Source organism: Xenopus tropicalis, chromosome 3 (genome assembly GCF_000004195.4).
Source record: "Xenopus tropicalis strain Nigerian chromosome 3, UCB_Xtro_10.0, whole genome shotgun sequence".
NCBI classification, from domain to species: Eukaryota; Metazoa; Chordata; class Amphibia; order Anura; family Pipidae; genus Xenopus; species Xenopus tropicalis.
The window spans coordinates 89,708,779-89,736,349 of NC_030679.2; the positions used below are offsets into that span (position 1 = coordinate 89,708,779).

A 27,571-nucleotide genomic window follows, 5' to 3' on the forward strand; every position below is an offset into this window, starting at 1 on the left:
TGGTAAAAAAAACAGTACTTTTCAATTTGTAGGGAGGACAACCAGCAGTTCATTTTGCATACAAATGTCACGCAAACTTCATTTAACATGCAACATAACTTTATTCACACACCCAGGTTCACATCATACAGGCAACCATTCCGTTGTTTCCAAGAGGCACTCATGCATAACAGTACAACATTCCAAGCAGGCTAATCACACAAGGATGGCTAGGCTGGACTGTCACATTTGTCTCCAATTCCCATAAATCCCTGTTCCCTACCTGTCTCAGCAATCTGGCAAGCCCTGCAGTGCCCCTTTGCTATTCCGACCAGGCATTTTCCACTGGCAGACTTCTGGCTTGAAGCCCATCAAACCCTTCCTTCCTACCTAGCCTAATCCTGTTCTCTAGGGTCTCTATATTGTGGATGATCCACTGGAGAAATTATTCCCACTACCCTCCTCACTGGGACAATAGGGGGGGTCCATGCTGCAAAACCTAACTCAGACACCTAGTTCCTGCTCCACTTTCCTTACCTGCTTCTATTTCTTTCCATCTGGTCTTCTTCTCTACTTGTGTCTGATCCATAGCTGTTCCCTCCAATAAACCTTGGGTGTAGTTCCCCTTTTATACCCTGTAATGGCTGGTGGTCAGCATTACACTACACTTATTTTTCCTAACTATACTGCCACCTGTTGGTTACATACACACATGACACTCAATCTATAGTATTCTAATAGTTTTCTACTGCCACCTGCTGGACATTTAAAGAAAACAGCACACGGTATACAATTATCCTTTTCCACCATCCTTACAAACTCGCAGGTATATTTTAGTGGTGCATTCGCACCACTGAAAATAATGCTTTTGTGAATGCATAGAAAATTCATAAAAACTACTCCAGTTATTTTAATTGATACACCTTAACTACTCCCTAAAGTTGTCAACTCCAGCATTTAGATTCAATTTAGAGAGAAAAGGTAATCTTGTGGTTTATCAAGTGAAAACCTATGGACGAGATTCAATTTGAGATGTAATTTAATTCAGAAAAAAACTTCTCAATGTTTATCACACAAAAACCTCCATTGAAGTCTATGGCAGAAAACTGGAACTGAATTAGGAAAAAAAGTGTTTCTCCTCGAATTCAATCTTGTTCATAAGTTTTCACATGTTAAACCATTAGCTTACTTATTCTTGCTGAATTGAATCTGGCCCTTAATATAAAAATGTATTTCTCCCACCAATACCCAAAATATTTGGCAGTTATCTTCTCCTCTCACTTGATTGTCCCCTTTTCTTGATGGTTATAAACCTGTGTTTCTTTCTAATTGCCCCCAAACATCATTTATATTCCTACTATATAAACTCTTTGCCTGAACTCAGCTGTTGTTAATTCTGCCACTTCATTCAACTTATCATCTGTTATGTAATATAACTGCTGGGCTTATGTGCTGATTTGATTGGGTTTGATTTGGGTCTCCTAACTATCAGTATATATATATACTGATAGTTAGGAGACCCAAATCAAACCCAATCAAATCAGCACATAAGCCCAGCAGTTATATTACATGGAAAATTTAATCAAAAAAAGATACTTATTTTATTTAGATCGAAATAAAAATCTAAATAAAATAAGTATCTTTTTTTGATAAAATTTTCCTGGTGTGCATCAGCATTTTTTACATATTTACATTGTTTATCTGATTTGCACCCAGGTTGTAATCCCTATAAGTGTGTGCCTCAGCCTTTTTCTATACATATATATATATATATGCCTCAACCTCTCTTACACTGACCTAAGATGCCCTATTGGACCTCTTTTTAACATCCCCCTTAGCTGTGCACACAAAGACTGAAAGAATTCTTGTCTGGTGTATCTGATAGTCTCTGTCGTTTTAATATCATGCATGCTTCTTTGTATAGAAATGCTGACTATATTTTGCATTACATGAATGCATAAATTGGCTATATTATACAGAATGCAGTCTACTAACATGTCTATGTCTATCCCTTGATGGTGTGTTTTTACCTGGATTTGGCAGATTCTGATTCCTGGTAGTTTGTGCATCGTTTCCATCTGGCTAGTGTGATGTGTCTGCCTATTGTGAGCTGATCTCTTTGTCTGTGGCACACAGCCTTTCTCTCTAGATCAGGAACTTGCAACCCTTGGCGCTACAAGTGTTGCAAGATTATAGTTGCAGTGCCAAACACCTTGTAAATCTTGCAGGGGATGCTGAAAATTTTAGTTCTGCAGCAGCTGGAGTGCCAAGGTTGCCTATCACTGCTGTATATGGTCCTTGATGATGGCTGCTGTCTTTTTGATTCCTAATCGCTCATATTTTTTGGCCTTTCTTTTTGCACTCTGTAGATGTTGCAGGTTTTTTATCAGTGTTTGGTGGTACAGGTTCTCTCAGTCTGTAGATGGTGCAATCTCTTTCTCTATGTCTCTTGATGGCGATCTTTCTCTCTTTCCCCCCTCCTTCAGATGCATGAAGCGAGAGTAACCATGGAAACTCAGCAAGAGCTGAGAACTGCATCCCTGAGCTTCGAGGATAGAGGAAGGGAGGGAGAGAGAGACATGCATTCACACACACATAGAGAGAGAGACACGATGCCCAAAATGAGCAAGAGATAGAAAAGAGAGGAAGAGGAGTATTAGGGGATCTAGGGAAGTTAAATTTAAAAAAAGACAAAAAGGGAAACAAAGAAAAAATAGCGGGGGAAAAAGAATAGAAAGTATCTGGCAGTAGCTGAGGAAGACAAGTGGTGAGCAGGTGCAGGAGACGCAGTGAATCTGCATTATATATAGGAAGCTGCACACACAGGCTGCTACAGATTTGTGCAAATTTAAGAAACTGCATAGCCCCTTCAACCCCGCATGGCTCTGCCGGGGACCCTAGCGCAAGGACCCCAGAATGAAGTCACGCCGCAGGGTAGGGAAGCTGCTGGCGCAGTGTGACCCTTCATCTCGAGAGTATGAGGAAATGGTTGTGGAGAAACGGCGGTTCCTTCCAGACCCCAGACGTCTGTTGGATAAGACCTGTAAGGTCACTTCTCTTTTCCTTCCAGCTCCCCCACCACCGAAGAGAGCGCCAAGCACCACACTTACCCTGAGATCCAAGTCCATGACAGCCGAACTTGAAGAACTGGGTGAGTTTACTACAAATAAGATAAGGGGTGTGAGAGGACTGAATGTTAAACCCTGAATAAGAGGATGTTTTCTTTATATAAATTCAGTGCAAAGTATTACCAGCTGCTCACATTATAGAATCTACAGATCATTTTTGGTTTAACAATGGGTGGGCTGTAGAGAGCCACTGCTCAGAACTGTAGACAACACAATAGTTTATGGCAGGGCAGTATAATGATTCAGTGAACTGACAGAACCAGAAAACCTTTAGACTAGAATTGCATTTGTGTGTAGGCAATGCATATGCAGAAAAAAAGGTTTAGATGACTAAAACTGTTGAATGATACGTTATCATTCAGAACAAGACTGGGCTAAAAAGGGGTGCAATCATTCTGTGTCTAGGAGCTTGCGTGCAGTGCTGGAACCCAGTCGATTTACCAAGCTAAGGCCTGTACAGCATGACTGTGCCATATTTTGGGAGTGAAGAGTATTCAGGGACTGGAAGGTTGATGAGTGTGGCAACTAGCAGAATGAGACAATTGGAAGGTGATTGTGGCCAATTGTACATGTATTTGTAGGGCAGAATTAATCATAAAATAATGGAGGAATATAAGTAAAGCTTAATGACAAATATGACATCAGGAATAGCTAAAATATACCTTTAATATCAGCATAATGGCTGGAAATGTGTGGTCAGCAGAGCAACCTTCAGAGAAAGTGTGGTCAAAATTATACAATGTGCAGTCCTGCAAAAGAAACCACTTTGACTGTCAGAACATTTAGTATTTTTCAAGATAAAAATGGGGTTTTCTGGATAAGGGGCCTTTCCATAATTTAGATCTTCATACTGTAAACCTACTAAAAAGCATTTAAACATTAAATAAACCCAACAGGATTGTTTTGCTTCCAATAAGGGGTAATTATATCTTAGTTGGGATCAAGTACAAGGTACTGTTTTACTATTACAGAAAAAAGGGAAATATGTTTTAACATTTTAATATATTTAATTAAAATTTAGTCTCAATTGGTTTCAGATCCCATACCTGTACTAAAAAATGTAGATGCTGAAAAAAATGGTTTAATATTGAGAAAAAACATACAAAGGCTTTTAAGGCCATGCAACTATATTTTAATTAAAAGTACAAAGTGTTATTTCTACTTTTGCAGGAACTGAAAATGTATATATTTCTCTCATTTCCAATAAAATGCTCACAGGTTTTTAAAGGAGAAGTAAAGATAAAAACTAAGTAAGCTTTATCAGAAAGGTCTAGTAAATGCAGCCATAAGCAGTCACTGAAAAAACTGCACTGTGTCCTCTATCAAAAGATGTAAACATGTTTTTTGGTATCAGACTTCCTCTTCTTTAGGGCTCCTTCAGGTTTGAGGCACGAGTCTGTGCAGCTCTCTCCTCTCTCCTTCACCCTTCTCCTGCTCCCCCTCCTATAAGAATTCACTCCCCCTCCTATTAGAATGTGTGATCTAAGCTACCAACTGCTAGAGCTGCAGCAGGAAGCCACAGAGACCAAGCTAAAATGGTAACTGCAATCTTAAACAAATGGCTAGATGCACAAATGGGTCTAGAGACATTGGTAAGGTATAAAATAGAGAAAGTGAAATATTGACCCATTAATGCTTATTTGTGAACTCATTTGCACCTGGGCAGTAAACCATAGCAACCAATCTGTTATTGTAGATTTTTCCAGCCTGCTGCAGGTAGATCAATGGATGCAAACTTCTGATTGGTTGCCATGGGTTACTGCCCAGGTACACATTTGCCCAGTGTTTCTAAATGACCCCTATCAAGTTTTATCTCAGAAAGTTTTGTTAGCTCATAGTTATCAGTACATTCAGCCCTTAAATGTGTTCTAAATTAATATTGTCCCCGTCCTTTGTACTATAATATAAAATGTAATTTTGTTTGTATTATTTTAGGTGGGAGATGCAGAAGGTCAGTGTGAGGTGATTTAACTTTATGTAAAAAGAATTGGAGAAATGAAGTATAATGGCTCACTTACAGTGGTAGTGGTAGTGTATTGTGGAAGGGGCATAATCCAAATGCAGAAAATGGGAATTGTGTTATTTCTGCACCAAATCCTGAAAATGCTGCACAATTATTTTGCTTGGTGCCTTAAAGCAACAGTCACAACAAAAAATGAAAGTGTATAAAAGTAATTACAATATAATGTAGAGTTACCCTGCACTGGTACAACTGGTGTATTTGCCTCTGAAAGACTACTATGGTTTATGTAAACAAAGCTGCTGTGTAGCCATGGGGGAAGCCATTTAAGCTGGAAAAAGGAGAAAATGTGCAGGTTACTTAGCAGGTAACAGATAAAACCCCATTATATTCTACAGAGCTTATGGAGATCTCTTATCCTTATTATATAGATATGAAACCCCAGGTCCCAAATATTTTGGATTTAAGATCCTATACGTGTATTATATTTTATTTTGTGTTCCTAAACAAGGCTTACCCCATTTCTTAATGGCCTATTAACAAACAGAAGAACCTGCAGTAAATAGGGAGAACATACTAAAGAGATCAGTTTAAAGGAAAATAATATTTAAATTTGTTTTCCCACTCCCATAATGTGAGCATGTGTGAGAAAGTATGGGATCCATAATCTGGAAACCCATTATGCAGAACGATCTAATTTATGGGAAGGCCATCTCCCATAGACTCCATTTTAATCAAATAAATCAAATTTTTAAAACAAGTTATAGTTAATCCTTATTGGGGGCAAAACAACCCTATTACATGTAACTAATGTTTAAATGATTTTTTAGTAGACTTAAGGTACAGAGATCCAAATTACAGAAAGACCCCTTATCCGGAAAACCCCAGGTCCAGAGCAATCTGAATAACAGGTCCCATTCCTGTAATTAATATGGCAGCAGTTTGGGAGTGCAAGCTGTCTGACATTCTACACTAGTGTCTCAGGGCTTCTTTGGAGGTTATAGTACTTCTGCAAACACGTCTAATGTAAATGGGATAGATATGTAGCCACATTCTGTACTGCTGGATTCTGTCTGTATGCAATTATAGTCTGATAACAAGTGAATGTGCATTTTCTGGTGAGAATCAAGAGTTGTGAGATGCCCCATGCACAAAAACCCTAAAGCTATACCCAATAATTGTCATATGTTTTGTTATTTCCACACTTGCAGAAAGACTAGATGAAATCTTGGTGGCGTCTGATCCCTCCTTGTGCCCAGATATTGCTGAAGCTGATTCTAGAGCTGCCACTGTCAAACAGAGACCAACAAGCCGGCGCATCACCCCAGCTGAGATCAGTGTAAGAGATGAGCATTTATACAATGAAAATGCTTTAAAATATAGTAGCCTGATAATCTGATACTTATGGTCTACAGCAGGGATCCCCAACCTTTTATACCCGTGAGCCACATTCAAATGGAAAAAGTGGGGAGCAACACAAGCATGAAAAAGGTTCCTGGAGGTGCAAATAAGAGCTATAATTGGGTACTTAATAGCCCCTATGTGGACTGGCAGCCTACAGAAGGCTCTGTTTGGCATTATACTTGGTTTCTATGCAACCAAAACTTGCCTCCAAGCCAGGAATTCAAAAATGGGCACCTACTTTGGGGCCACTGGGAGCAACATCCAAGGGGTTGGGGAGCAACATGTTGCTCACGAGCCACTGGTTGGGGAACACTGGTCTACAGTTTCCCAAGTCTTGCTGCTCTCTATGATATTAAAATTCACTTCTGATCATTATTATGTACCAATGAAGGAATTATTAAAGAAATTGTGCCCACCATTTATTTAATAAATCTAAGACCCTCTAAAATAATGAATGGCATATTTACCAATGGATTAGAATGCATGCAAAAATGCTGAAATTACATTTAGTTAGGGGTTAGAAAGCAATAATAATTATGTGATGTCACTACAATAGAGATAGTTAAGTATTGTTGTCCGTTACTCATTTCTTTACAGTCACTGCTGGAGAGACAGGGGATTCCCCAACATGCAGTACACCATTTTCCCAATGAAAAACATCATTTTCAGCTTCATCATGGAATGTCCCGGACAAAATCTGTAGGTAAGAGACACTACACTGATTATATGCTTTAAACAATAAACAATTTACAATAAGTTACAAAGGGATTCATATAAACGTTAGACTGGTGACGCCTCTTAGAATGGAGATGGGTAAGTATTTAGATCTCCATGTTTCAAATAATTTGTATGTTTTGTGTAGCTTTTTAGTCCCATGAGAAACAAACACTATAAAATGTTATTAATATGTAATTTATTATTATTTATTGCTAATACTACAGTATATGAAGTTTTCCTTAGAACTGTTAAAGTTGTGGACTGTTAAGTGCAAAGGAGGTTGTGAACAGAATTTAATAGCACTTTTTGGAATTTTTATTTCTGCCATGGGTACTTTGAAATTCTAAGGTGGTACATCATTGTGGTTGTTTAGTTTTAATCTTGTATTTCTAACCTTAGGTGAGGATGAGAAGTTTTCAGACTCTTTCTTTGATGGCCGTTTTCCACGCAGCACATCCATGCAGGATTCATTAAGGGAAGGTCCTGGAATCCCACCACCCCCACAAAAAGCTGCTCCCCCTCCTCCAACTCCATATTATTTTGACACTGGACCACCCCCAACTTTTTCCCCACCTCCTCCTCCAGGCAGAGGTTATGATACAGTGCATTCCAGCTTTAAACCAGGGTTTGAAGCCAGGTTTCATGGGCTCCAACATGGAATGGGTTCTGCTGAGCTCTTAAGCATGGATCGTGGTCTGCCTCCTCCTGATCGACAAAAGAGAGCTCGCTCCATGATAATCCTTCAGGATACATCCCATCTACCAGTTGAACCCACAAGTATTCAACGACCAGGTCCATCACCTACTCCTCCAGAGAAACTAAAAAGAAGAAGTCGAGCTACAGAGAATACATATGCCAATGTGGGTATTTTTGCACCAATGAAGCCACAGAGAAAGAAGAGCCCCCTTGTGAAGCAGCTTCAAGTGGAAGATGCCCAGGAAAGAGCAGCACTAGCTATGGTAGGAGGCTTTTCCCGTGATCCTTCACCATCTCGGCGCAGCCCAAGGCAGAGCATGATGGAACTAGGAACAGCTCAACATGATCCACTCAGTAGCCCTTTTGCAACAGCACTTGCAGGAGTGATGAAGGAACGTGAAAGAAGGCTGGATGAAAAGCGAAAATCCACAGTCTTCCTCTCAGTCGGAGCACTAGAGGGCACACCTCCATCTCCAGATCTCCCATCCCTGCAGCCTTCACGATCGGTTGATGAGCGGCTGTTGGGGAGTCGTGATGTTCTTCTTCCGTCACCTGGATCCTCTTTAAAATCTTTAATGTATAGCAGCTCTCATTCCACTTTTATCCACCCACTAACTGGCAAGCCTCTTGATCCAAACTCACCCCTTGCTCTTGCGCTGGCCGCAAGGGAGAGAGCACTGTCTGCTCAGGCATCTTCTCCCCCTCCTCCAAGGACACCCACCCCAGTAAGGAGCCCAGAATCAGACAGAGCTCCTCCACTCTTCCTGGAAATACAAACCAAAGAGGGGGAGATGGGAATGGAGTTTGAAGGGTCAGCATCCCCAATTTACAGTCCATCAGGGGCACAAATTAAAGGTCAGTGGGTAACACCTCTACGCAGAGATGGAGATGTTCGCCCAGATAAGAGCCCTGAGAGACCAGTGAGCAAGGTGGAAGAGCGAAAACCTATGATCCTAAGCATCGTAGACACATCTCAACAGAAAACAGCGGGCCTCATCATGGTGCATGCTACGAGCAATGGAACAGAAGAAAAAGAACAGGAGCCACCAGCTACCACTGATAAGCAAAAAGTTGAACAACCCCCAGATATTGAGGAGAAAGCCCCCTCCAGCTCATCATCTGATAAGACACTTGGCCAGGGAAGCTCAGAAGAAGAAGTTGAACCTTTTGGAGGCAACTTGCCACCTGCCATGCTCTCCTCTAGTGATGAGGAGACAAGAGAAGAGCTGGCCAAAATTGGACTGGTGCCTCCTCCTGATGCATTTGCCAATGGAGTCCTGGTCACCAAACCTGGCACCCCTATCAGCCAATTGACTCGACCTGGTACTTTGGCTGTGCCATCTGCCAAGCAAGCCAGCAGTACACCACCCTCAGGGAAGCCCTCGGATGCACCACATCCCCACCCAGAGTCAGCTACAGATTCAGGTGTGGAAGAAGTGGACACCAGGAGCTCGAGTGACCACCACCTAGAGACCACAAGCACCATCTCTACTGTGTCTAGTATGTCCACTCTTTCCTCTGAAAGTGGGGAGCCCACTGACACCTACACCTCGTATGCCGACGGTCAAACTTTTATACTCGAGAAGCCGCCAGTGCCTCCAAAGCCCAAACTCAAGTCTCAACTGATGAAGGGCACCGTGACCTTCAGGGACCCCCTGCTCAAGCAGTCTTCGGACAGTGAGCTCATCGCCCAGCAGCAACTTGCAGCGGGCCGTCCGCGCTACCTCTTTCAGAGAAGATCTAAGCTATGGGGAGACCCAGTGGAGAGCCGACCCCTTTCCCATGGGGGCCCTGTGGAAATGGAAAAGCCGTCAGTGATTGGAGAAATCAGTTCCCGACTCCAGCTGCTGAACAAAGACACGCGGTCACTGGGGGAGGAGCCATCAATTCCGGGAATGGATCCGGTCAAGAAATCTCCCGTAGTGGCAGCTCGGTAAGAAAAAAAGAGAAATAGTTAAGACCACAGAGGGCATGTTGTAAATTAGTAGGTGCTAGAAAAAATTAAATTAGTGAACAATCATTAAGAAATAAGGGATATGAGGTTTCATTTACTAAAACATGTGCAAAGTGCTAAAATGGATGCTAATCTCCAATCTTTTAATCAACAATGCATTCACACAATTTGTGTGCAATTTACTAATACAGATGTTTATTAGCATTTGCATTGGTAAATTGTGTTTTCTGGTGTGGGTGCAATTGCATTATTTCCAGAGCATTTTGTTATGTGCAAGTTACTAATTTATGTAGGTGCAACACACAAGGGAGCCCTGGAACTAACACTTCCTCAAGGCAGGGCTCCATGCAGCCAGTGCTTTACAGACAAAACTGTTTTAGTGCAAGTATAGATTCAAATGTATAGCTGCAGGTACATTTGTGAATGACTTTTTAAAAGATGCAAATTTGTGCTTTGCATTGCATCTTCAGTTGAACGCTGTGGTGGAGACCTATAATGTTTGTGCATATGGATAGCTAGATAGATAGATAGATAAATAGACAAAGAGATGATAGATAGATAGATAGATAGATAGATAGATAGATAGATAGATAGATAGACAGAGAGATAGATAGATAGATAGATAGATAGACAGAGAGATAGATAGATAGATAGATAGATAGATGATAGATAGATAGATAAATAGACAAAGAGATAGATAGATAGATAGATAGACAGAGAGATAGATAGATAGATAGATAGATAGATAGATAGATAGATGATAGATAGATGATAGATAGATAGATAGATAGATATATAGATAGATAGATGATAGATAGATAGATAGATAGATAGATGATAGATAGATAGATAGATAGATGATAGATAGATAGATAGATAGATGATAGATAGATAGATAGATGATAGATAGATAGATAGATAGATAGATGATAGATAGATAGATAGATAGATGATAGATAGATGAAAGATAGATGATAGATAGATAAATAGACAGATATATAGATAGATAGATAGATAGATAGATGATAGATAGATAGATAGATAGATGATAGATAGATAGATAGATGATAGATAGATAGATAGATAGATGATAGATAGATAGATAGATAGATGATATATAGATAGATATATAGATAGATAGATGATAGATAGATAGATAGATAGATAGATGATAGATAGATATATAGATAGATAGATGAAAGATAGATGATAGATAGATAGATAGATGATAAATAGATAGATAGATAGATAGATAGATGATAGACAGACAGATAGATAAATAGACAGATAGATAGATAGGTAGATGATAGATAGATAGATAGATAGATATATAGATGATAGATAGATGATAGATAGATAGATAGATAGATAGATAGATAGATAGATAGATAGATAGTGCCTGAACTGTTTTTAGAGTTTGTATCTGAGGACTGACAGGTATAAAAGTAATTAGATGTGTATCCCTGCAATTCACACTGACAGCTTATATGGGAGTTTCCTTACTAATTTCTAATTTTCTATATCATTTTGCCTGCCTGTAATGTTTTCACTTCCACTACCAGTTCTTCCACTTCATTATCCTTTAGGGGCAAGTTGACCATTTTAATAAAAAAAAATGACCTGATCTACCTGATATTTCCTTTAAATTGGACCATTTTTTTGTAATTTGTTTTCATTATGTATTTTTCACCCCTTTAGGGAAATCTAGTATTAGTAAATCTCAAGCAACTGGAATTGCTGTATAATCTTGAAAACCTTTCATCATTTCAAACCCTGAAGGGTAATCAGCGAATTCTCTACTATTCAGCTATTTTCACTACTTGTACGATGGTGAAATATGTAAAAAATTGTAACTTGCTTTAGATTTATCAACACTATATGCTGTCCAGTTCACCTCTTTCCATTTAGAGTGCCAGTTAGCTGATATATTACATGTTTGTGGCATACCTCCCAACTGTCCCAGTTTTCATGGGACAGTCCCTCTTTTAACAGATCTCGGATTCTTACTGAAAAGTCCCTCATTTTCCTTTAATCTCCTGCCTGAATGCAAAAAAAAATACAGTGTTTCTCAAACTTAATTGAATAGGTAGCTTTTGGCAGAGAGCCAAGAAATCTTAACAATTTATACCTGCATTTAGATACAATGTTTCTCAAACTTAATTTAAAAAGTAGCTTTTGGCAGAGAGCCCAGAAACTCAAAAAGCTACACCTGCACTTAGATACAACTGTAACATATAAGATAAACAGGTCTGTTAAAGGAACAGAGACCTGCAGCTTAAAGGGCAATTTCTCCTTTTTAGCAAAACGGTAATAACACATAGAACATTCCCAAAACCCCCAGAAATGTGTTCAAACTTTAAATAATCTGCCAAATGTAGTAAATTGGGAGTGGTATTTAGGGGGCGTGGTCACTAAAATGGGCGTGTGGCATTTCTTTTTCTTCCTCTTTACATTTTTCAAATGTTGGGAGGTTTGTTGTGATCTAGAATATATAAGAATAATGATGTCATGCACAGTAGCTATAAGGAGATATAGTGCTATAAATATATTTTGGAAAGCCCCATCTGGCAGCCATGCTGTATGTAATGACCTGAATGCAAACTCTCTGTGTAGCGCCACTATTCACAACTGGCAGGCAGAGGCTGTCTCTTAAATGTTACACTATTTTTTTATCAGAAAGGGTTAACAATAAATAAAGACATTTTTAAAATAGTCTGATTTAAAACGTTTTTTTTCTTCCCATAAAGGTCAGCTGCCCCTTTAAGTTCCACCTAACGTCTCTGGCTTGTTCTGAACTTGTGGCAACCTTTCCCAACTTTGGCAATGAATCAGAGAGAATTTGAGTTAAGCTGTGAATACAAATACAAGTGTGGATTACAGTGGCATTCTTATACAGTTTCATTATAACCAATGACAGATCCATAATACTGGCTTGCTCTTATTAGCCCATGCTATAACTTAAAGGGGTGGGTCATTCTATAAAAACTTTTAGTATATTATAAAATACCCTTTTTGTAGCAGCTTTTTAGTTGGTTTTCGTTACTTTACTTTTCTATAGTTTTTGAATTATTTGTCATCCTTTTCTGCCGCTTTCCAAAAACTATTGCACCATGCGGCTACAATTTTATTGTTACTGTTACTTTTTATTACTCATCGTTCAACTGTCTGGTTGCTAGGGTAAATAAGACACTAGCAACCAGATAGCTGTTGAAATACCAAACTGGAGAGCTGCTGAACCAAAAGCTAAAAAACTAAAAAAAACATAGAAAATAATAAATGAAGACCAGTTGCAAATTGTCTTAGAATATTAATGTCTACATCATATTAAAAGTTAATTTAAAGGTGAACTACCCCTTTAGGTCTGGATAGTGCTCACAAGGAATGTTATTTTTGTGTGGGTCTTTGCATTTTGTTTTTGTGAATGATCCATGCCTTGATTTCCCCTTTTCCATTTGCTTTAACATAAGAAGCTTTGCAATTAGATAAGAAACTCATAGTATTGTGCCAACGTTACCAAGAATTACCCAATTCCTTCATCTGTGTTATTAAAACAATGAAGGTTGCCATTCATTGACTGATCCTCAGTGGTATGTGAGTGATTGGCATGTAGGCTGGACAGATTGATATTGTACACATGAATGCCTGTACACACACATGGCCACCTTCCATTGTTCCATTCATTTGGGCCGAGATCCTGAACAATTGAAACTGCAGGCAGCAAAGAGGAGTTGCGGCTTGTCACTGATAGAGCGCATTAGCTCTTGTTGCAGTGTGTAATTGTATGTTACTGGCTGCTGCTGGATTTCCCTCGCTCTACAGTGCTGTGTAACCTGTTGGCACTTCATTTACAAGGATTAATAGATTCTGGAATATCCCATTAGAATCAGTCTATTAGCTGTCATGGTAATGGCCTTGAATAATGTAACTCTGAAAAGGAAGCAAGTTGCAAACAGTCAGACATGTAAAGCAGGATAATAGAATTTCACATAAAGTAAGCTCTGTGGCCGTGAAGGGAAGAATCTAGAATTGCAATCATTATACAAATCCTAATCTTTAGATGGTATAGAAAAACAAGAGAAGCATGGTAACAGTTCATGAAGAGAAGAGGGCATCCCTCAGTATTCACACTATGACTCCAGAAAGGATTATGCCAGTTTGTTTGGCAGAGCTCAGCTTCCCGTAAAGTGCAAATTGGTCAGCCGATTGGCTAACCCACGTCAAGATGCGTTATTTACTCAGACTGTACAAACATAGGCATTCCTTCAGTATACAGTACTTGCTCTGTTTAATTGTGTGAACACTGAGAGATTTGCACAAAGTAGCTTTCTGCTGCCTCCAGGTAATTCATTGACAGTTCACAGGCAGTTGACAGGCTATGGAAAGCCACTGATCTTTTCCTTGGCCCAAGGGATTAGGAAATTGTGCTAAAAGACTCATAACCAGATGGCTGAGTTCATCCATCTATGAAGCATAAGACAGAACGAAAATCATTTCCTCTGTGCAGACTCTGAAAGCCCTGGCATGAATTTATGAAGAATATGCTGGAAGCCGTATAGTTTATTAGTATTTGGGGAAGAGACCCTCTTTAGAACCTGCATTTTTGCAAAAAGCTGAAGAATACAGGTGGTGGTGTAACTAGATTGTACTGGCACCCACAGCAAACTAATTATAGGCCCCACTAAATTATCAGAATAAGACATTTTTTATAAAAATGGACCCCATTTTTTTCCTGGTCTTCTCAGCAGTCACAGGGTCTGTGTCATCCGTGGTTTCACCTCTGAATACAGAAGCATATGTACTATGTGTTTATTTTGTAAGCTGTCTTATGCACTAATGCGATGGTTCCTAAACAATGGGGCTATATACACCTGAAATCCCAGCTTGAAGGTCAGTTAGGGCGCCTATGGAAACTATGGAATTGTAGCTAATATATTTATATTTCCCCATACTGTATATGTAACCTTGTTATAAGCTGAGGGTGGCCTTGAAAAAGTTTAGACCTTTAAATGAAGCCTTGAACTGAAAAAAATACAAAAACCTTTGCCCAAGTGCATTCTTGCTTTATATTTCTTAAAGTTTTTAGCACCAGGGCTGTATTCTCTACACAGGCACCCAATGGCACGTGGCAGCTTTAGGTTTTAAAATCTCCCCAAGCCAGCACTGTTTAGCAGTACTCTCTCAGTGGTCTGGATTTCTATTCTAGCTATATAGTCAAAGTTTTTTTGACCTGTGTCTGTTTGACAGTAAGTTTATAGCTAACACAAAGCCCATAGTTTTATTACAATACTAACACATTACAGTAACGTGTCAGTATTGTTCACTACAGATCTCTGAGGTCCTTTTAGGTAAAAAAGCATCCTGGCTCACTGGCAAGCATTTGTGATATTTAAACATAACGTGGGCTCATAGCTATCATTGGTGGCATGTGTACAATTTAAATGAATGGGAAGCGGCTGCTTGTGAACAAGAAATTCCATTAAATGTCATTAAGCTTCATATTAAACTGCATTCATTAGGAACTTTACTTTACTTTATCCAGGGTGTAAAAAAAACATTAAAAATACCTTAATGTAGCCTACGGCTCGGGTAAGAACGTAAAACCTTTACTCTAGCTCCAGCCTCTCCATTCTTGCCACATTAACTTCATCATTGTGTTTTTATAAAATTTATGTGTGGGCCATGGGTCAGTGTAGTAAGGGTGCAGTTATTGTCAGGCCGAGTAACCATAGAAACCAGTCATATGTTGGCTGCTGATGGTATGTTCCAATAAGCAGGAAGTTTGGTATCTGCTGATGTCCTCTTTCTAAAACTGGAGCACCCTATAGCGTGATACTGTTATTTATTTGCCTATTTTTGCTACAGTTTCTACTGCATACATTTCACACATGGGCCTTATATGTTCCATATCTTAAATATCTTTAGCTTTCATGTGCAAAATCATATGAAGGTAAGGAGCAGATATACATTACCAAAAGTATATACCATAATTCTAATCATACAATACTTGTATCAAATAAACACTGTATTTTGTTAGAGCTACAATACTTCTGCACTTATATTCTGACATTTGGGGAGTCTTAATTTTCCTTTATACTCAGCAGTTTATGAGCAGTGACTTGGAACCATTTGTCAACTGCCACTTCAGTCCTGAAACTATGTGGGATGGACCAGTAATCAGTACTAATAACAGCTATGTTTGATTGGGTTGACTGGGGTACTGGCATTTAAGTTGGGTAAATTATTCCCACTAATGCCTTGTCACAATTGCAATCCGTTTTATTATTCCTCCTACAAGTGGGTGTAACAGCTAATTATAGATATGAGCTAATGACATAATTACGTATCAAGATATTGTAATCTCTAAACAAACACAAAACATAGGAGTATTCAATCACTAGGTAGGAGTATTGCACACACAGTGTTTTGATTACTGCTACAAAGTCCTAGATCATTTCCAGTTCACCTGACTAGTTATCCAGCATCCAATCCTAGCAAACCAAAACTCACCAGCTATCAGTGTAGGCTGATGTTTGGTACTTTCTATTCAACAGGAAGTGTCCTGGATATTTTGGTTGTTTCTATCCTGGGAGCAACAGACTCCCTGGGGCATATTTTTTATAGTGTGTAAGCCAACATCACTGGTGTTGCCCATAGCAACCAATCAGCAATTAAATCTTAACGTTCACCTACAAGTTAGAAACCTAAAGCAAAGATCTGATTGGTTGCTATGAGCAACACCACCCAAGATCTTGGCTTACACACTATAATGAATATGCCCCTCTGGGGCTTATTTATAAACACTGGGCAAATTTTGCTCTAGGGCAGTAACCCACAGCAACCAATCAGCTAGCCAGAACAGGAAATGCAAACATATGACTGGTTACTGCCTAAGCATAAATCTAATTAATTGCAACAATATAAATTGGGAAAGGAAATCACATTTTATATTTCACTGATAGGCCCTGAACCAATATACAAATAACAACAAAAAAATTCAGTGAAAATAAAACCACATTTTAATGGCTCAAAGATTTTTTCAAGACATAATACATAACAAATTCAAATGTATACTATACCACACAGTGACAGGGTACATCCTAGTGCCTCTCCTAACGCGTTTCGCACAAAGTGCTTCATCAGAGGAGGTGATGAAGCACTTTGTGCGAAACGCGTTAGGAGAGGCACTAGGATGTACCCTGTCACTGTGTGGTATAGTATACATTTGAATTTGTTATGTATTATGTCTTGAAAAAATCTTTGAGCCATTAAAATGTGGTTTTATTTTCACTGAATTCTAAGCATAAATCTGCCCAGTGTTTATAAATGAGTCCAGGCAGTACCTTGATCTTAAACTGGTCATACATGTAAATCTCCACTTGTTTGGTGAGATTGCCAAAATTAGCAGATATTTAACCAATATGCCTACCTTGGCTTGGGCAATAATGGGCTTATCAGATCATTTGGCCCTTGGATCAGTGATTGGATCGTAATTACTGCTATGCTGCCATATGGACAAAGACAACATTAATGTGCAGATGTGTTCCTCAATCTGTTGGGAAAATCAAACCCGCCAGATGGATATCTGTACCATACACATATGGCCACCATTAGAATTCATGGTTACTAATTGTATAAACCCATTGCAAAACTGTTCACACACATTTGTTTTATCATACCCATCTAATGTGTCAGTAATGTGGCCTTTTAACTGGTCTACTTAGTCTATAAGGAGTATGTCATTATTTATTTGTTCTGTATACTGCAGTGTTAACATCTTTCTTTCCCATCCCATCCCATCCTTTACTCACTCTTTTCCCTTTCTCTCTCATACTATATTTATTTTTTGTCTTCTCTCATCTTTCACCACCCTTTATATATCTCCTATTATTGCCTAACCTTGCATTACTGTGTATTATTGCTGTTGCTTTGCACATTGGCGTAACCCTGTCTTCCCACTGTGGCTGGCAAACTTCCTTCCTTTGTTTCTTTCTCTCGTCTCTCACTTCTTTCTCTTCTTCTTCTTCTTCTTACCATGCATGTATACCTGTCTTAGACACCCAGACATTTGGAGTTGAGCATGCTGCGTAAGTTTTTAATGGGGTAGATTTGCTCCTTCATTTGTCAAATTATTTCCAAAAACTGGGGTTGGATGGGGGTGTTGACCAGAACAACAGCATATATGCTTTTTTCCCTTACTCCTCTATCTGCAAGACTAGTGATTGTTATTAAATTAGACAAATGCTTAAAGCAGTTAGACATTTTCTCTGAGGACATTAGGTATTATTTACTAACAGAGGGCAAACCTGCAGCTGGCTGAACAAAGCTTATTGGTTTTCCCAGGGTTGATAATGAGTCTCATTCAGTATTCTGAGCTTTTTACTTGCATACATACTTATAAAATAAACACTTATATGTAAGGTAGCCTTTATAGAAGTAATCATAATATTTGTTTCTATTTGTATAGCTATGCTTATCTCTCAGCACATATTTACTTTTTGGCACATTGAGTCATGCAAGAGATTTATTAAGAAGCATAGGAGCTAAATTGCTAAAGTACAGTTGCTAGTAGTAACCATTCAGCAATTAGCTTTGGTCAGTCCACTACAAAAACATTGAGTAATGAGCTGTGAGGGCATGGATATTGGTTAGGTAGGGGTTGGAATTGAGGTCCATATGGAAATTTGGAAAGAAGCTTGGAGAGGACATAAAGATCGGTGAGAGAGTGAGAAGGGCTGCACATAGGTGGTTGAATGAGCTATGAGGTCGTGGAGAACAGTGAGAAGGGGATAGGAACTGTAAGAATACTGAGGAAAAAGATCTAATTGTAGAACATAGTAAATTGGGAAGAAGAGAGAAACCATACAGAGAGTGGGAAAGGAGTTGGGAAACAATTTACAGAAAGGTTTTGGTATGTTCCAGGTTCTTTCACACACACACGTAGGTTTAGATCTTAACATAAAGTCCTGTTGTGGTGGCCCAACCTTGGAGTAGCTAATACATAGAGTTTTATGTAATAATTAGATACGTATAGTATCTATATCAGTGGCACATACATTGTGGGCGGGAGTTGTCGATATTTAGATGGCTGTGGGGCATATTTATGATGCAAAGACAAAGGCTTGTACCCAGTTTAACCTCATTTGGCATAAGCCTGAGGCCTGAACATTACCGTAAGCCAGTGTTAGATACAGTGATGAGGTTATTATGAGCCCACATCTTGGGGCATCAAATATAATAATATAATTCACTCAAGGATGTGGGTGAGTTAATTCCTGATTTATATCTGTGGGTGTGAATGCCCCACACCTATATCTAATACATACAAAGAGGATGGTAGATACTCACAGATCCCACATACAAGGGTATACCTAGTATACAGTACCTAGTGTAAGAAAATTGTGCTTAATTACAAAAACTTTAGGTACAAAGAACAGCTTTATGTTTTTTGTGCTAAGTGCACTCATTGGCAGATTAAGAACATTGCAATAACTGTGATAAACTGAAAATCAGGTACTAACCTGCAGCAAGTTTACTATTGTACTCACTGGACTATTATTTAGTATGTGCCCTATGATTCCGACATGTTCCACAGGCTTATCTAATTACCCTTCCTTCAGTCTCTATGTTCTCACTCCATCCTTCTCCAGTCATTTCAACTCTTACTTCACCCCCTTAAAGCCTATTAGGTTTTCTTTTAAGTGCAGTGACATAAGGTTTACAAGGTACATATAATATATATATCTCCATTACAGTGTTCTATTTTCTTCCTGCTCCTTTATTTTACTGTTTTTCTACCGACCTTCAAACTCCCATTACTTTTGTCTGACTTTTTGTCTTAACTTTGCTCTTCTTTCCCAACGTCTGCTTTTCCTTTGCTATTTCCTATATTAATTAGAATGCCACCATGCCACACTAATTCTTAGCCTCCTCTTTGTATGTTCATTTCTTTACTTTGCATTTTTCTTAATATATTCTGCTCTATGCGCATATTTGTTTTCCTTCCCTGTATGCACTTTATCCTTCATCCAGCTCTACTTTTTTTAGCCACTGTCTTTCAGTATTCTATATATTTCTTTCCTCCCTTCTCCTTATATTTTCTCTTTCCCACACAGCTTGTTCAGCAGTCTTGGAGAGCTGCACACTATTTCCCAGCGCAGCTATGGAACATCCTACACCGTACGCCCTGGGAGCAGACACCCGCTGACTCGCCGGGCCCCTAGCCCTGTGCCACCTTCCTCTGAAAGAGTAGAGCCATTAGGAGGGGCACGATCGTACACACTTACACCTCCCACTATCCTGAAGTCCTCCAGCCTTTCAGTTCCTCATGAACCTAAGGAGGTGCGCTTTGTAGTGAGAAGTGTCAGTGCCCGGAGCCGATCTCCTTCTCCATCTTCTGGGCATCCCCTGCATCCTGCTCGTCCATTTATGCAGAAGCCCCTGTCACTATGGAATAAGTATGATGTGGGTGACTGGCTGGAGAGTCTAAACCTGGCTGAACATCGCCTCAAGTTCCAGGACAATGAAATTGAAGGCTCTCATCTACCTGCTCTAACTAAGGATGATTTTGTAGAACTTGGGGTTACCCGTGTGGGCCATCGTATGAACATCGAGCGTGCCCTTCGTCAGCTGAGCACCAGCTGACCCGGCCAGGAGCTGCGGTCCCAGCCCCCGGGAGAGCAACTCTGCACCGCTTCGGGGGGAGGAACTACTTCACATACACATAGTGGCGGGCATTGCCCTGAACACATAGAACAAACACAAAGGGGAACCGACTGCGCTGTACCAACACACACGACACAACAGTGCCCAAAACTTCCAGAGCAAACCTCTTGCTTTGCACATATACAAAGCCCAACACACTGCCCTGAAAGTACACACAGGAGGACAGCACACTGCACTGAGCTCGTACCCAGAGGAACACAATGCAGTTCACACACTGTCACAATAACATGTGCAAGTGTTATCACAGTTAGCCTTTCACAGGCAGACACACTTACGCTAACACACACTGATACCCAGACTGTAACACAAACATTATCTGAGACATAAAGTAAAATGCATTTAAGGGTATCCACCAACATTACAGTATCCCAACAGACACAGGCATTAATAATACACTTATATGTAGAAAGACAAGTTTACATTTATTGTAGCTCAAAACACACATTCCTCTCCTCTCCTTGTGCGGTGCAATGGGGCCCAGTCACTGATCCCCCAACTCACTTTTTCTCTCTGTGCCATGGAGTACAGGAGGGGTCAGTCACAGGGTCCCAGGGCCAGGCCACTGTGTGTAAATTCCATTTTTTAAGCTGAACAACAAAGGGATCGCAGTCAGACATAGAACATAGACCGGGGCAAACCTCCATACCAAGATCTGACTCATGGAGAGATATCCATGGATTGGGCTGGAAGAATCTGCAGGTTCCAGCCACCGCCACTGTGGGACGCTTTTTATGCATCTTTTTAATTAGCTATATATTTGAAGAGAAAATGACTTTACCTATATATATCCATATATATATCTATATATATATATATATCTATATACACAACACCCTCTCACTGGACTTTTTATATACAGCAAATCTGGGGATGTTTAGAGGTTTTGCGTGTCCGACGCTGCCTCATTTTGGGATTTGAATTTTTCTTTGGGTTTTTGGTTTATGTTTATTTTCAATTTGTTGAAGTTTTTTTTAATGAAGGTTCTGAGAGTTATTTCAATAAACCCCTCACCATGCCACCAGCATTATTTACAATGAGACATGCATATTTTTTTTTTGGTCAACATCTCACATGGGGTCATCATTACCAGGGCTTATATGGGGGAGGACTCATTTTATTATCATTTTATATTTACTTGAACACTGGGGCTCATTACAATCACCCATCCATGTTGCCAAATTAAAAGTTTGTATTTTAGTTGTGAATTCTAAGGTTGGGTGTTCTGGGATAACTTTTTGTGTTATGTTTGATGGATTTTATCTTTCATTTTCTATGATATTCCATGAGGGTTTTCTTCTGACACTGAGGTGGATTTTTTTGGTTCTACTTTGCTAAATCCTGTTCGCTGGACATTTTAGTTAAATATTATGGGGGAAGGAACATTTGGATAAATTGTTTATATTTAATTTGGAGGTAATGTTGACTTATTCCAGGGTTTTGTCTATTCAGGTCTTAAGAATTAGCAATTATTTCCTCACTACATTGCTTTTCATGGTTGAGCCGGAGAAAGAATAGACCCCTCTCCTTTGAACAGTGTACAGCACCCTAAATACACCCAGAATCCCTCTCACATTCTCACAGATATGTCCCAAGATATTGCATGGCCTGCAGTAGACTGTTGATATCTGGGCAACAATCTCATGCAATGCCTTGCTTATTGTCATCTACTTGTGGACATTGACTGGAGATGAGGGAGAATCACGGAGCCGGCTGGGTCCTCTCATGTACTATGTCCCTGTGCTCCTGAGGATACATTACCCGGGGGTGACCGACCTGGATCCAGTGTGCCTTATTGCCATGATAATCGCTTCAGGTCCCTAGTGGGGAGAAGCAATCTGATGATATCCCATTTCCTGCAGTGCCTTATCGCCATTGTGGAGCTTAGACAAGACCCTCTGACTGTGCTACATGCGCTGCTCTTTTAGAGCAGGAGAATATACAGCCCCCAAGATGGAGCGATCGCTGCTGCTTCTCTGACTGGAATACTATAGCCCGACTCCCACAATCTGATTGATCCTCATATACAGGGCTATAATCCAGCTCCCTGCTTGCCAGAAGGATTTCACTGAGCCAGGTTACAAGGCAACACAATTCAGCATGGAGAGAGTGGATACAAAAGAAATAAAACTGCCACCTTGTTTACTGTGTGACCCACAGCAACAGAAATGTGTTTATGAACATTTTATTAAGTGTATTCTTGAAGCACTGAATGAGCAATATTACATAAATAATGGCTAAGCAGTGTGGGATTCTTAGAGTAACAGTGTGACTCTGAAAAGAACATCTACATTTCCCAAATGTTTCAACTCAAGCCTTGATACTGTCTCATTTTTGGCCAGTTAGTGCAGAAACCTTCTATCCTACCCTGCCATGTGCTGTGCTCTCAATACAGAGGCTCAGGCATCTTACAACCATGAGACATGGCAGGAAGTAGCTTTAAATTTGTGATCAATTATATCACAATATAGCTGTATTGTAGTATTATTGCAACCACACAGAGAAACTCCACCATTAAAAAGATCTAGTTCCTTGCAAAAATACAGAATGAAATACAGTGGAGTTATTTGTGGTATCTAAAAGCTAAAAATATCAATAAACTCATTCTAAAACAAATTAAAGCTACTAATTAGAGCACATAACTAAATTAGAACCTAAAATACAGTATATATTGTGCAAAGTGGACACTTGTAATCGTTAAATGAAAAACAGCAGAAGGTTCACTTAAACACAGCACAAGAAAAAGGCTGCTGGAAGGGAATCAGAAAGAAGAAATCAAAAGTCTTTACTTGGAACAGGACATACAGACTACAAAGGCAACAGCCATTTATATAACCCAAATGTATGTAGCCTTCTCTACATGCATACAGGGGTTAAATAATGGATAATATTTAAAAGTGCAAACAGTTATTATCCCAAAGAACCTTGTTAAAGTTGACATGGAGATGATTATTATACTTGCCATAATAGCTGAATAAACCTTGGAGTATACAGGGTTTATGAGCTACACATAATAAAGGACGGAAAGTGAAAGGCAGCCATTTTAAAAATGCTGAATCCTGCATGGAAATAATAAAAACAATCCAAAGTAAAAATGTAAAAAATGAAAAAAAAACCTGAAAAACATTTAAAAACTGTATGACAATAAAGAAAGGTGATAAACTATATGGGAATAAAGATGTAAACTAAAAAATGTATTAATGGCATTAAGGAAATATGTGCCAAAAATCTATCATTTATAAAGGCAAACATTACATGTTTCTGTGTTCTATACAGAGCGTCTCCATTGACATAATGCTTATATATATTCCAAATATCAATTCATTTAAAGCCTGAATTCCCCACAGAAACTCTTTATGGATATTCACACACATTTATTCCCCCACTGCCCTATCATGCCCAGAGCAAATTCATAGGAACATCAAAAACTCCCATTATTCTGTAAATTTATATCAGAATATTCCTCTCTTCTTTTTCCGGCTTTGCCAAAGCTTGAAGGGGAGGGATGGGTGATAAGGACTGACTTGGTTTTGGGGGGTGGGGTCTGGGATTCTGCCATGGGGTAATATCATCTGGTGCTATTTAGAGGGGGTGTAGTTTTGCCTGCCCCTCTCATATCTTAATGTTTTTAAGGCTTTCATATGGAGTGTGTGTTTCCCACAGAGCATGGCACAGCTAGTGCGGCAGTTATTGGGTGTGTTGACATACATACAGAGAGCAGGGCTAGGGATGGAGGAAATATATATATATACATATATATATAATGATTTTCATGGTAAGTTCAGCCACAGAAGAAAAGATTCACCTGTGTCTGATGGTTCTCTAGGTTTTTGTTCCTCTTGCTTCTTACACACGTGCAGATTCATTGGAAGGGGAATGTGGGTCTCACATTGTGATTTGGGACTATATGACCAAAGAATAAATACTAGGGTATTGCTGCTAGTGTCATCACAGGACATGAAGGGATGTAGCATCAAACTGTTATTTCAGTTCTAGTTGCCCTTTTGTGCTGGTCAGTCATGACTAGTAGACCCTAACATACAGTTTGATATGCGTCACATCTTTTTCCAGTAAGTTTCAGCTAAGGGACTCGATCTTATGAAACAAGCTTCATAATTCTGCAGTGAAAGAATATAAATAAGTGATTGCCAAATAAGGGTGCTTATCTGATCATGGTTACATAGCAAAGAGCACAATTAATCACATCATAGGAAAATAGAAGAATAAACTTGGTCCAATGCGGCAACAAACTAAACCTCCATAAAAATACAGGCCAAAGTGTATAGCAGGGCATTTGGACTACTTTATCAGTTACTGTTAAGTAACAATTTTTATTTTTCACCAAAAACCTTTTTACAGGTATGAGATCTTTCAACTACTACGTGTACCCATAACTGTGATTTGTTTATCTTTTCTCTGTAATGAAAAAACAGTACCTTGTACTTGATGGTAATTAAGCTGCATGGATCTATATTGATGGCATGGTACTTCAGATTATTGAAGGGTCCCTATTGTAGAAAACACCAGCCCTCTAGCTCTCCAGATAATAAATCCCATACCTGTATTAAGACTTTCAGTGACTGCTAAAGTAAAAATCAGCATATAAGGCATACATTTATTAAACAGTGTATGTCCTGTTCTAGGATGAAATTTACATTTCAAATCAGGAAATTACCTGAAGGGCATTTTTCAAATGAATTTACCAAAAAGCTTTAGAAAATCTGCTCATAGTAGTGGTACCCTCGTTCTTGTTGTAACTTACAATGCAGAAATCTTATTGGCATAAAAACTACAATATAAGTACTGTAGCCACTTAAAAAGTAGTCATTGCCCCATATAATTGACAGTAACTGGAGTTTGTCCATCTACTCTAAAATAACAGATAATGCTGAGATGGCACTTGCAAGTAGTTTAAACCACAAGTTTAGTGAGTTTTATAGAGAAAATGTACGATATAGATTCTATAGATAGAATCAGTAAAAGATAAAAAAATAAAAAACATTCATTATTCCCTATAATGTTATGTAAAGTATCCTATATTTGGGAAGATTCATTATGTCTTCTCCTGAGATCTTTACATTTTAGCTTGCAGAAAATGCTGTGGACCATCCTTACATGGAGGTGTCCTAATAAATGCTCCTAAATGACCTCATGATAAATTCCTATCAATAGTAAGTCCTAATGAATGCTGTTCTTAGCTGTATTGTGATGATCAGTACTTGACAACATTGCACTTATTTGCCCATTCGTTTAATTTGCACTTAAAGGTAGGGTTATGCAGAAGCATGAGCAAAGATCCCCAAGTCCAGTAATCCAAAGCTACTAATCAGATGTTTGCCCTTTTGAGCCACCACTTAGGAATAAGAGGCAACATTGGATGTTTGCTTTCATTATTCTGAATGCACTGGATCAATAAAAACTAAGAGTCATGAGGCTGCTATTGCCCATATTCCTGCATAACTCCTGAGTACTTTCACTTAATAAATTTTCAATTCGAATGAAACCTTGATGTATTCCCCTTAACTATTTACTGATGGTAAGTCCCATACTAATAAGGTTATGCTCATTTTTTGTAGGTTATGGACATTGACATTGAGACACACCTAGAAATCTGACCCATTTAACATCTAGCATACACAATAATAAACTTATAAATTACTGTATTTAGTATTGACAGCACTCCCAGCTATAAGATTATAAAGACACAGAGAATCTTTGCCCCATGGCACTTACCATCTGATTAACTTAGTACAAGTAATGGAGTAGCCCCAGTGTCTGTTTTTAGAAGATCCATTTTCTGTACCATTGTTTTTGTTGTAGGCTCTTTGGTGTATGAGCTTGATGGTTCTGAGTTAATAACTTATAATAATAAACACTGAGTTTGGGGGTACTTTTTATAAAAGTGCCTTCTCCTAATGTTGCTTTATTTAAAAAAAAAAAACATCATATGTGCTGGACCGCTGTTTGGGTGTTTTTGAGTAATTGTACTGTGTAATGGGGATGACAGGGTTTTCAGATGGATGGGACTGAGATGAAAACATAGAAGGATGCTCCATTTCGTTATTGCCAATAGAACATTCTGTGGAGAGTGCCTTTTGTGAATGCAGATGACAGAAGTGTTTTAAAAGATCTCAAAAAAAAAGTTATTGGATATGTAGTTGGTAGCGGTGTTTGTGTGATGGGAGACATTGAAGAAGGGTTGTGAGGATGTTCCTTTAGAGTGGTGAGATGTGCTTTATTGGGATTTTCAAAGTAAGGTTACCCAAGCATGCTTTGTCTGAGTAACAATGTGACTATTGTATCTGGAGGGTCTTTGCAAGGGCAATATTTGCAGTGCTCTTTGTGCTTATGGGTTGGCTAACATAAGAATGTTCTGTGTGTTGTGCTGGAAATGTGTGATATATAAAGATGCTTTCTCTGGGTGTTAGTTTGCCATACTACCCCAATGATTGTGTGAAAGGATAGAATATATGCTGAGCTCTACTTGGGAAACTGAGTGCATGGAAATGTCCTCTACAATTACTAATAGGTACAGTAAATGGATAATAAGACGGTGTTGATTCTGGGGATTGCAGAAAGTGCTCTAGACATTATTGTGGTAATTTTAAGGGCGGGGTATCTGGGTTACCTCACTTACCCCTGCATCAGGTGTTAATTAGTGTGCTGGATGACATAATAAATTTATAAGAAACTCTAACTTTGTCAGTGTTTTTTTTTCCTTGAAATAAAAAATGTAATCAGTATTGATGAAAATCTGGATCTACAAGATGAGATTAAAAAAAAAAACTACAAAATAATGTCACAGAACAAAGGTGGGTGTCGGGTTTGGCCAAAGCAATCACAGTGATAGCAAACCGGAAACTCTGAAACAAGCCACAAAAAGACTGAAATTTTTTTGCGAAACTGTGATATAAATACAAGCCACTTATTTTATTGCTATACTCGAGCAAGAGCTCTCTGCACTAGCAATGCAGCCCCTCTCAACCCAGCTGGAGTGCAGAAAGGTAAGTGCTG

At 39.0% G+C, this 27,571-nt stretch overlaps 1 protein-coding gene across 2 annotated transcripts in view; it reads left to right on the plus strand.

The window, feature by feature from the left end:
- shank3 (SH3 and multiple ankyrin repeat domains 3) overlaps window positions 1-27,251 on the plus strand; it is a 189,555-nt gene extending 162,304 nt beyond the window's left edge. Inside the window, exons 19-24 of one of the 2 annotated variants that reach the window (XM_012960073.3) lie at window positions 3,050-3,130; window positions 6,279-6,406; window positions 7,069-7,174; window positions 7,588-9,817; window positions 17,892-17,922; window positions 19,951-20,040. In XM_012960073.3, the coding sequence (XP_012815527.1) occupies window positions 3,050-3,130; window positions 6,279-6,406; window positions 7,069-7,174; window positions 7,588-9,817; window positions 17,892-17,913 (2,567 nt within the window). In that variant the 3' untranslated portion in view covers window positions 17,914-17,922; window positions 19,951-20,040. Of the gene's footprint in view, window positions 1-3,049; window positions 3,131-6,278; window positions 6,407-7,068; window positions 7,175-7,587; window positions 9,818-17,891; window positions 17,923-19,950 lie in introns of both variants that reach the window. The other variant, XM_018092370.2, reaches the window with a different exon arrangement.
- The last annotated feature ends 320 nt before the right edge of the window (window positions 27,252-27,571 follow it).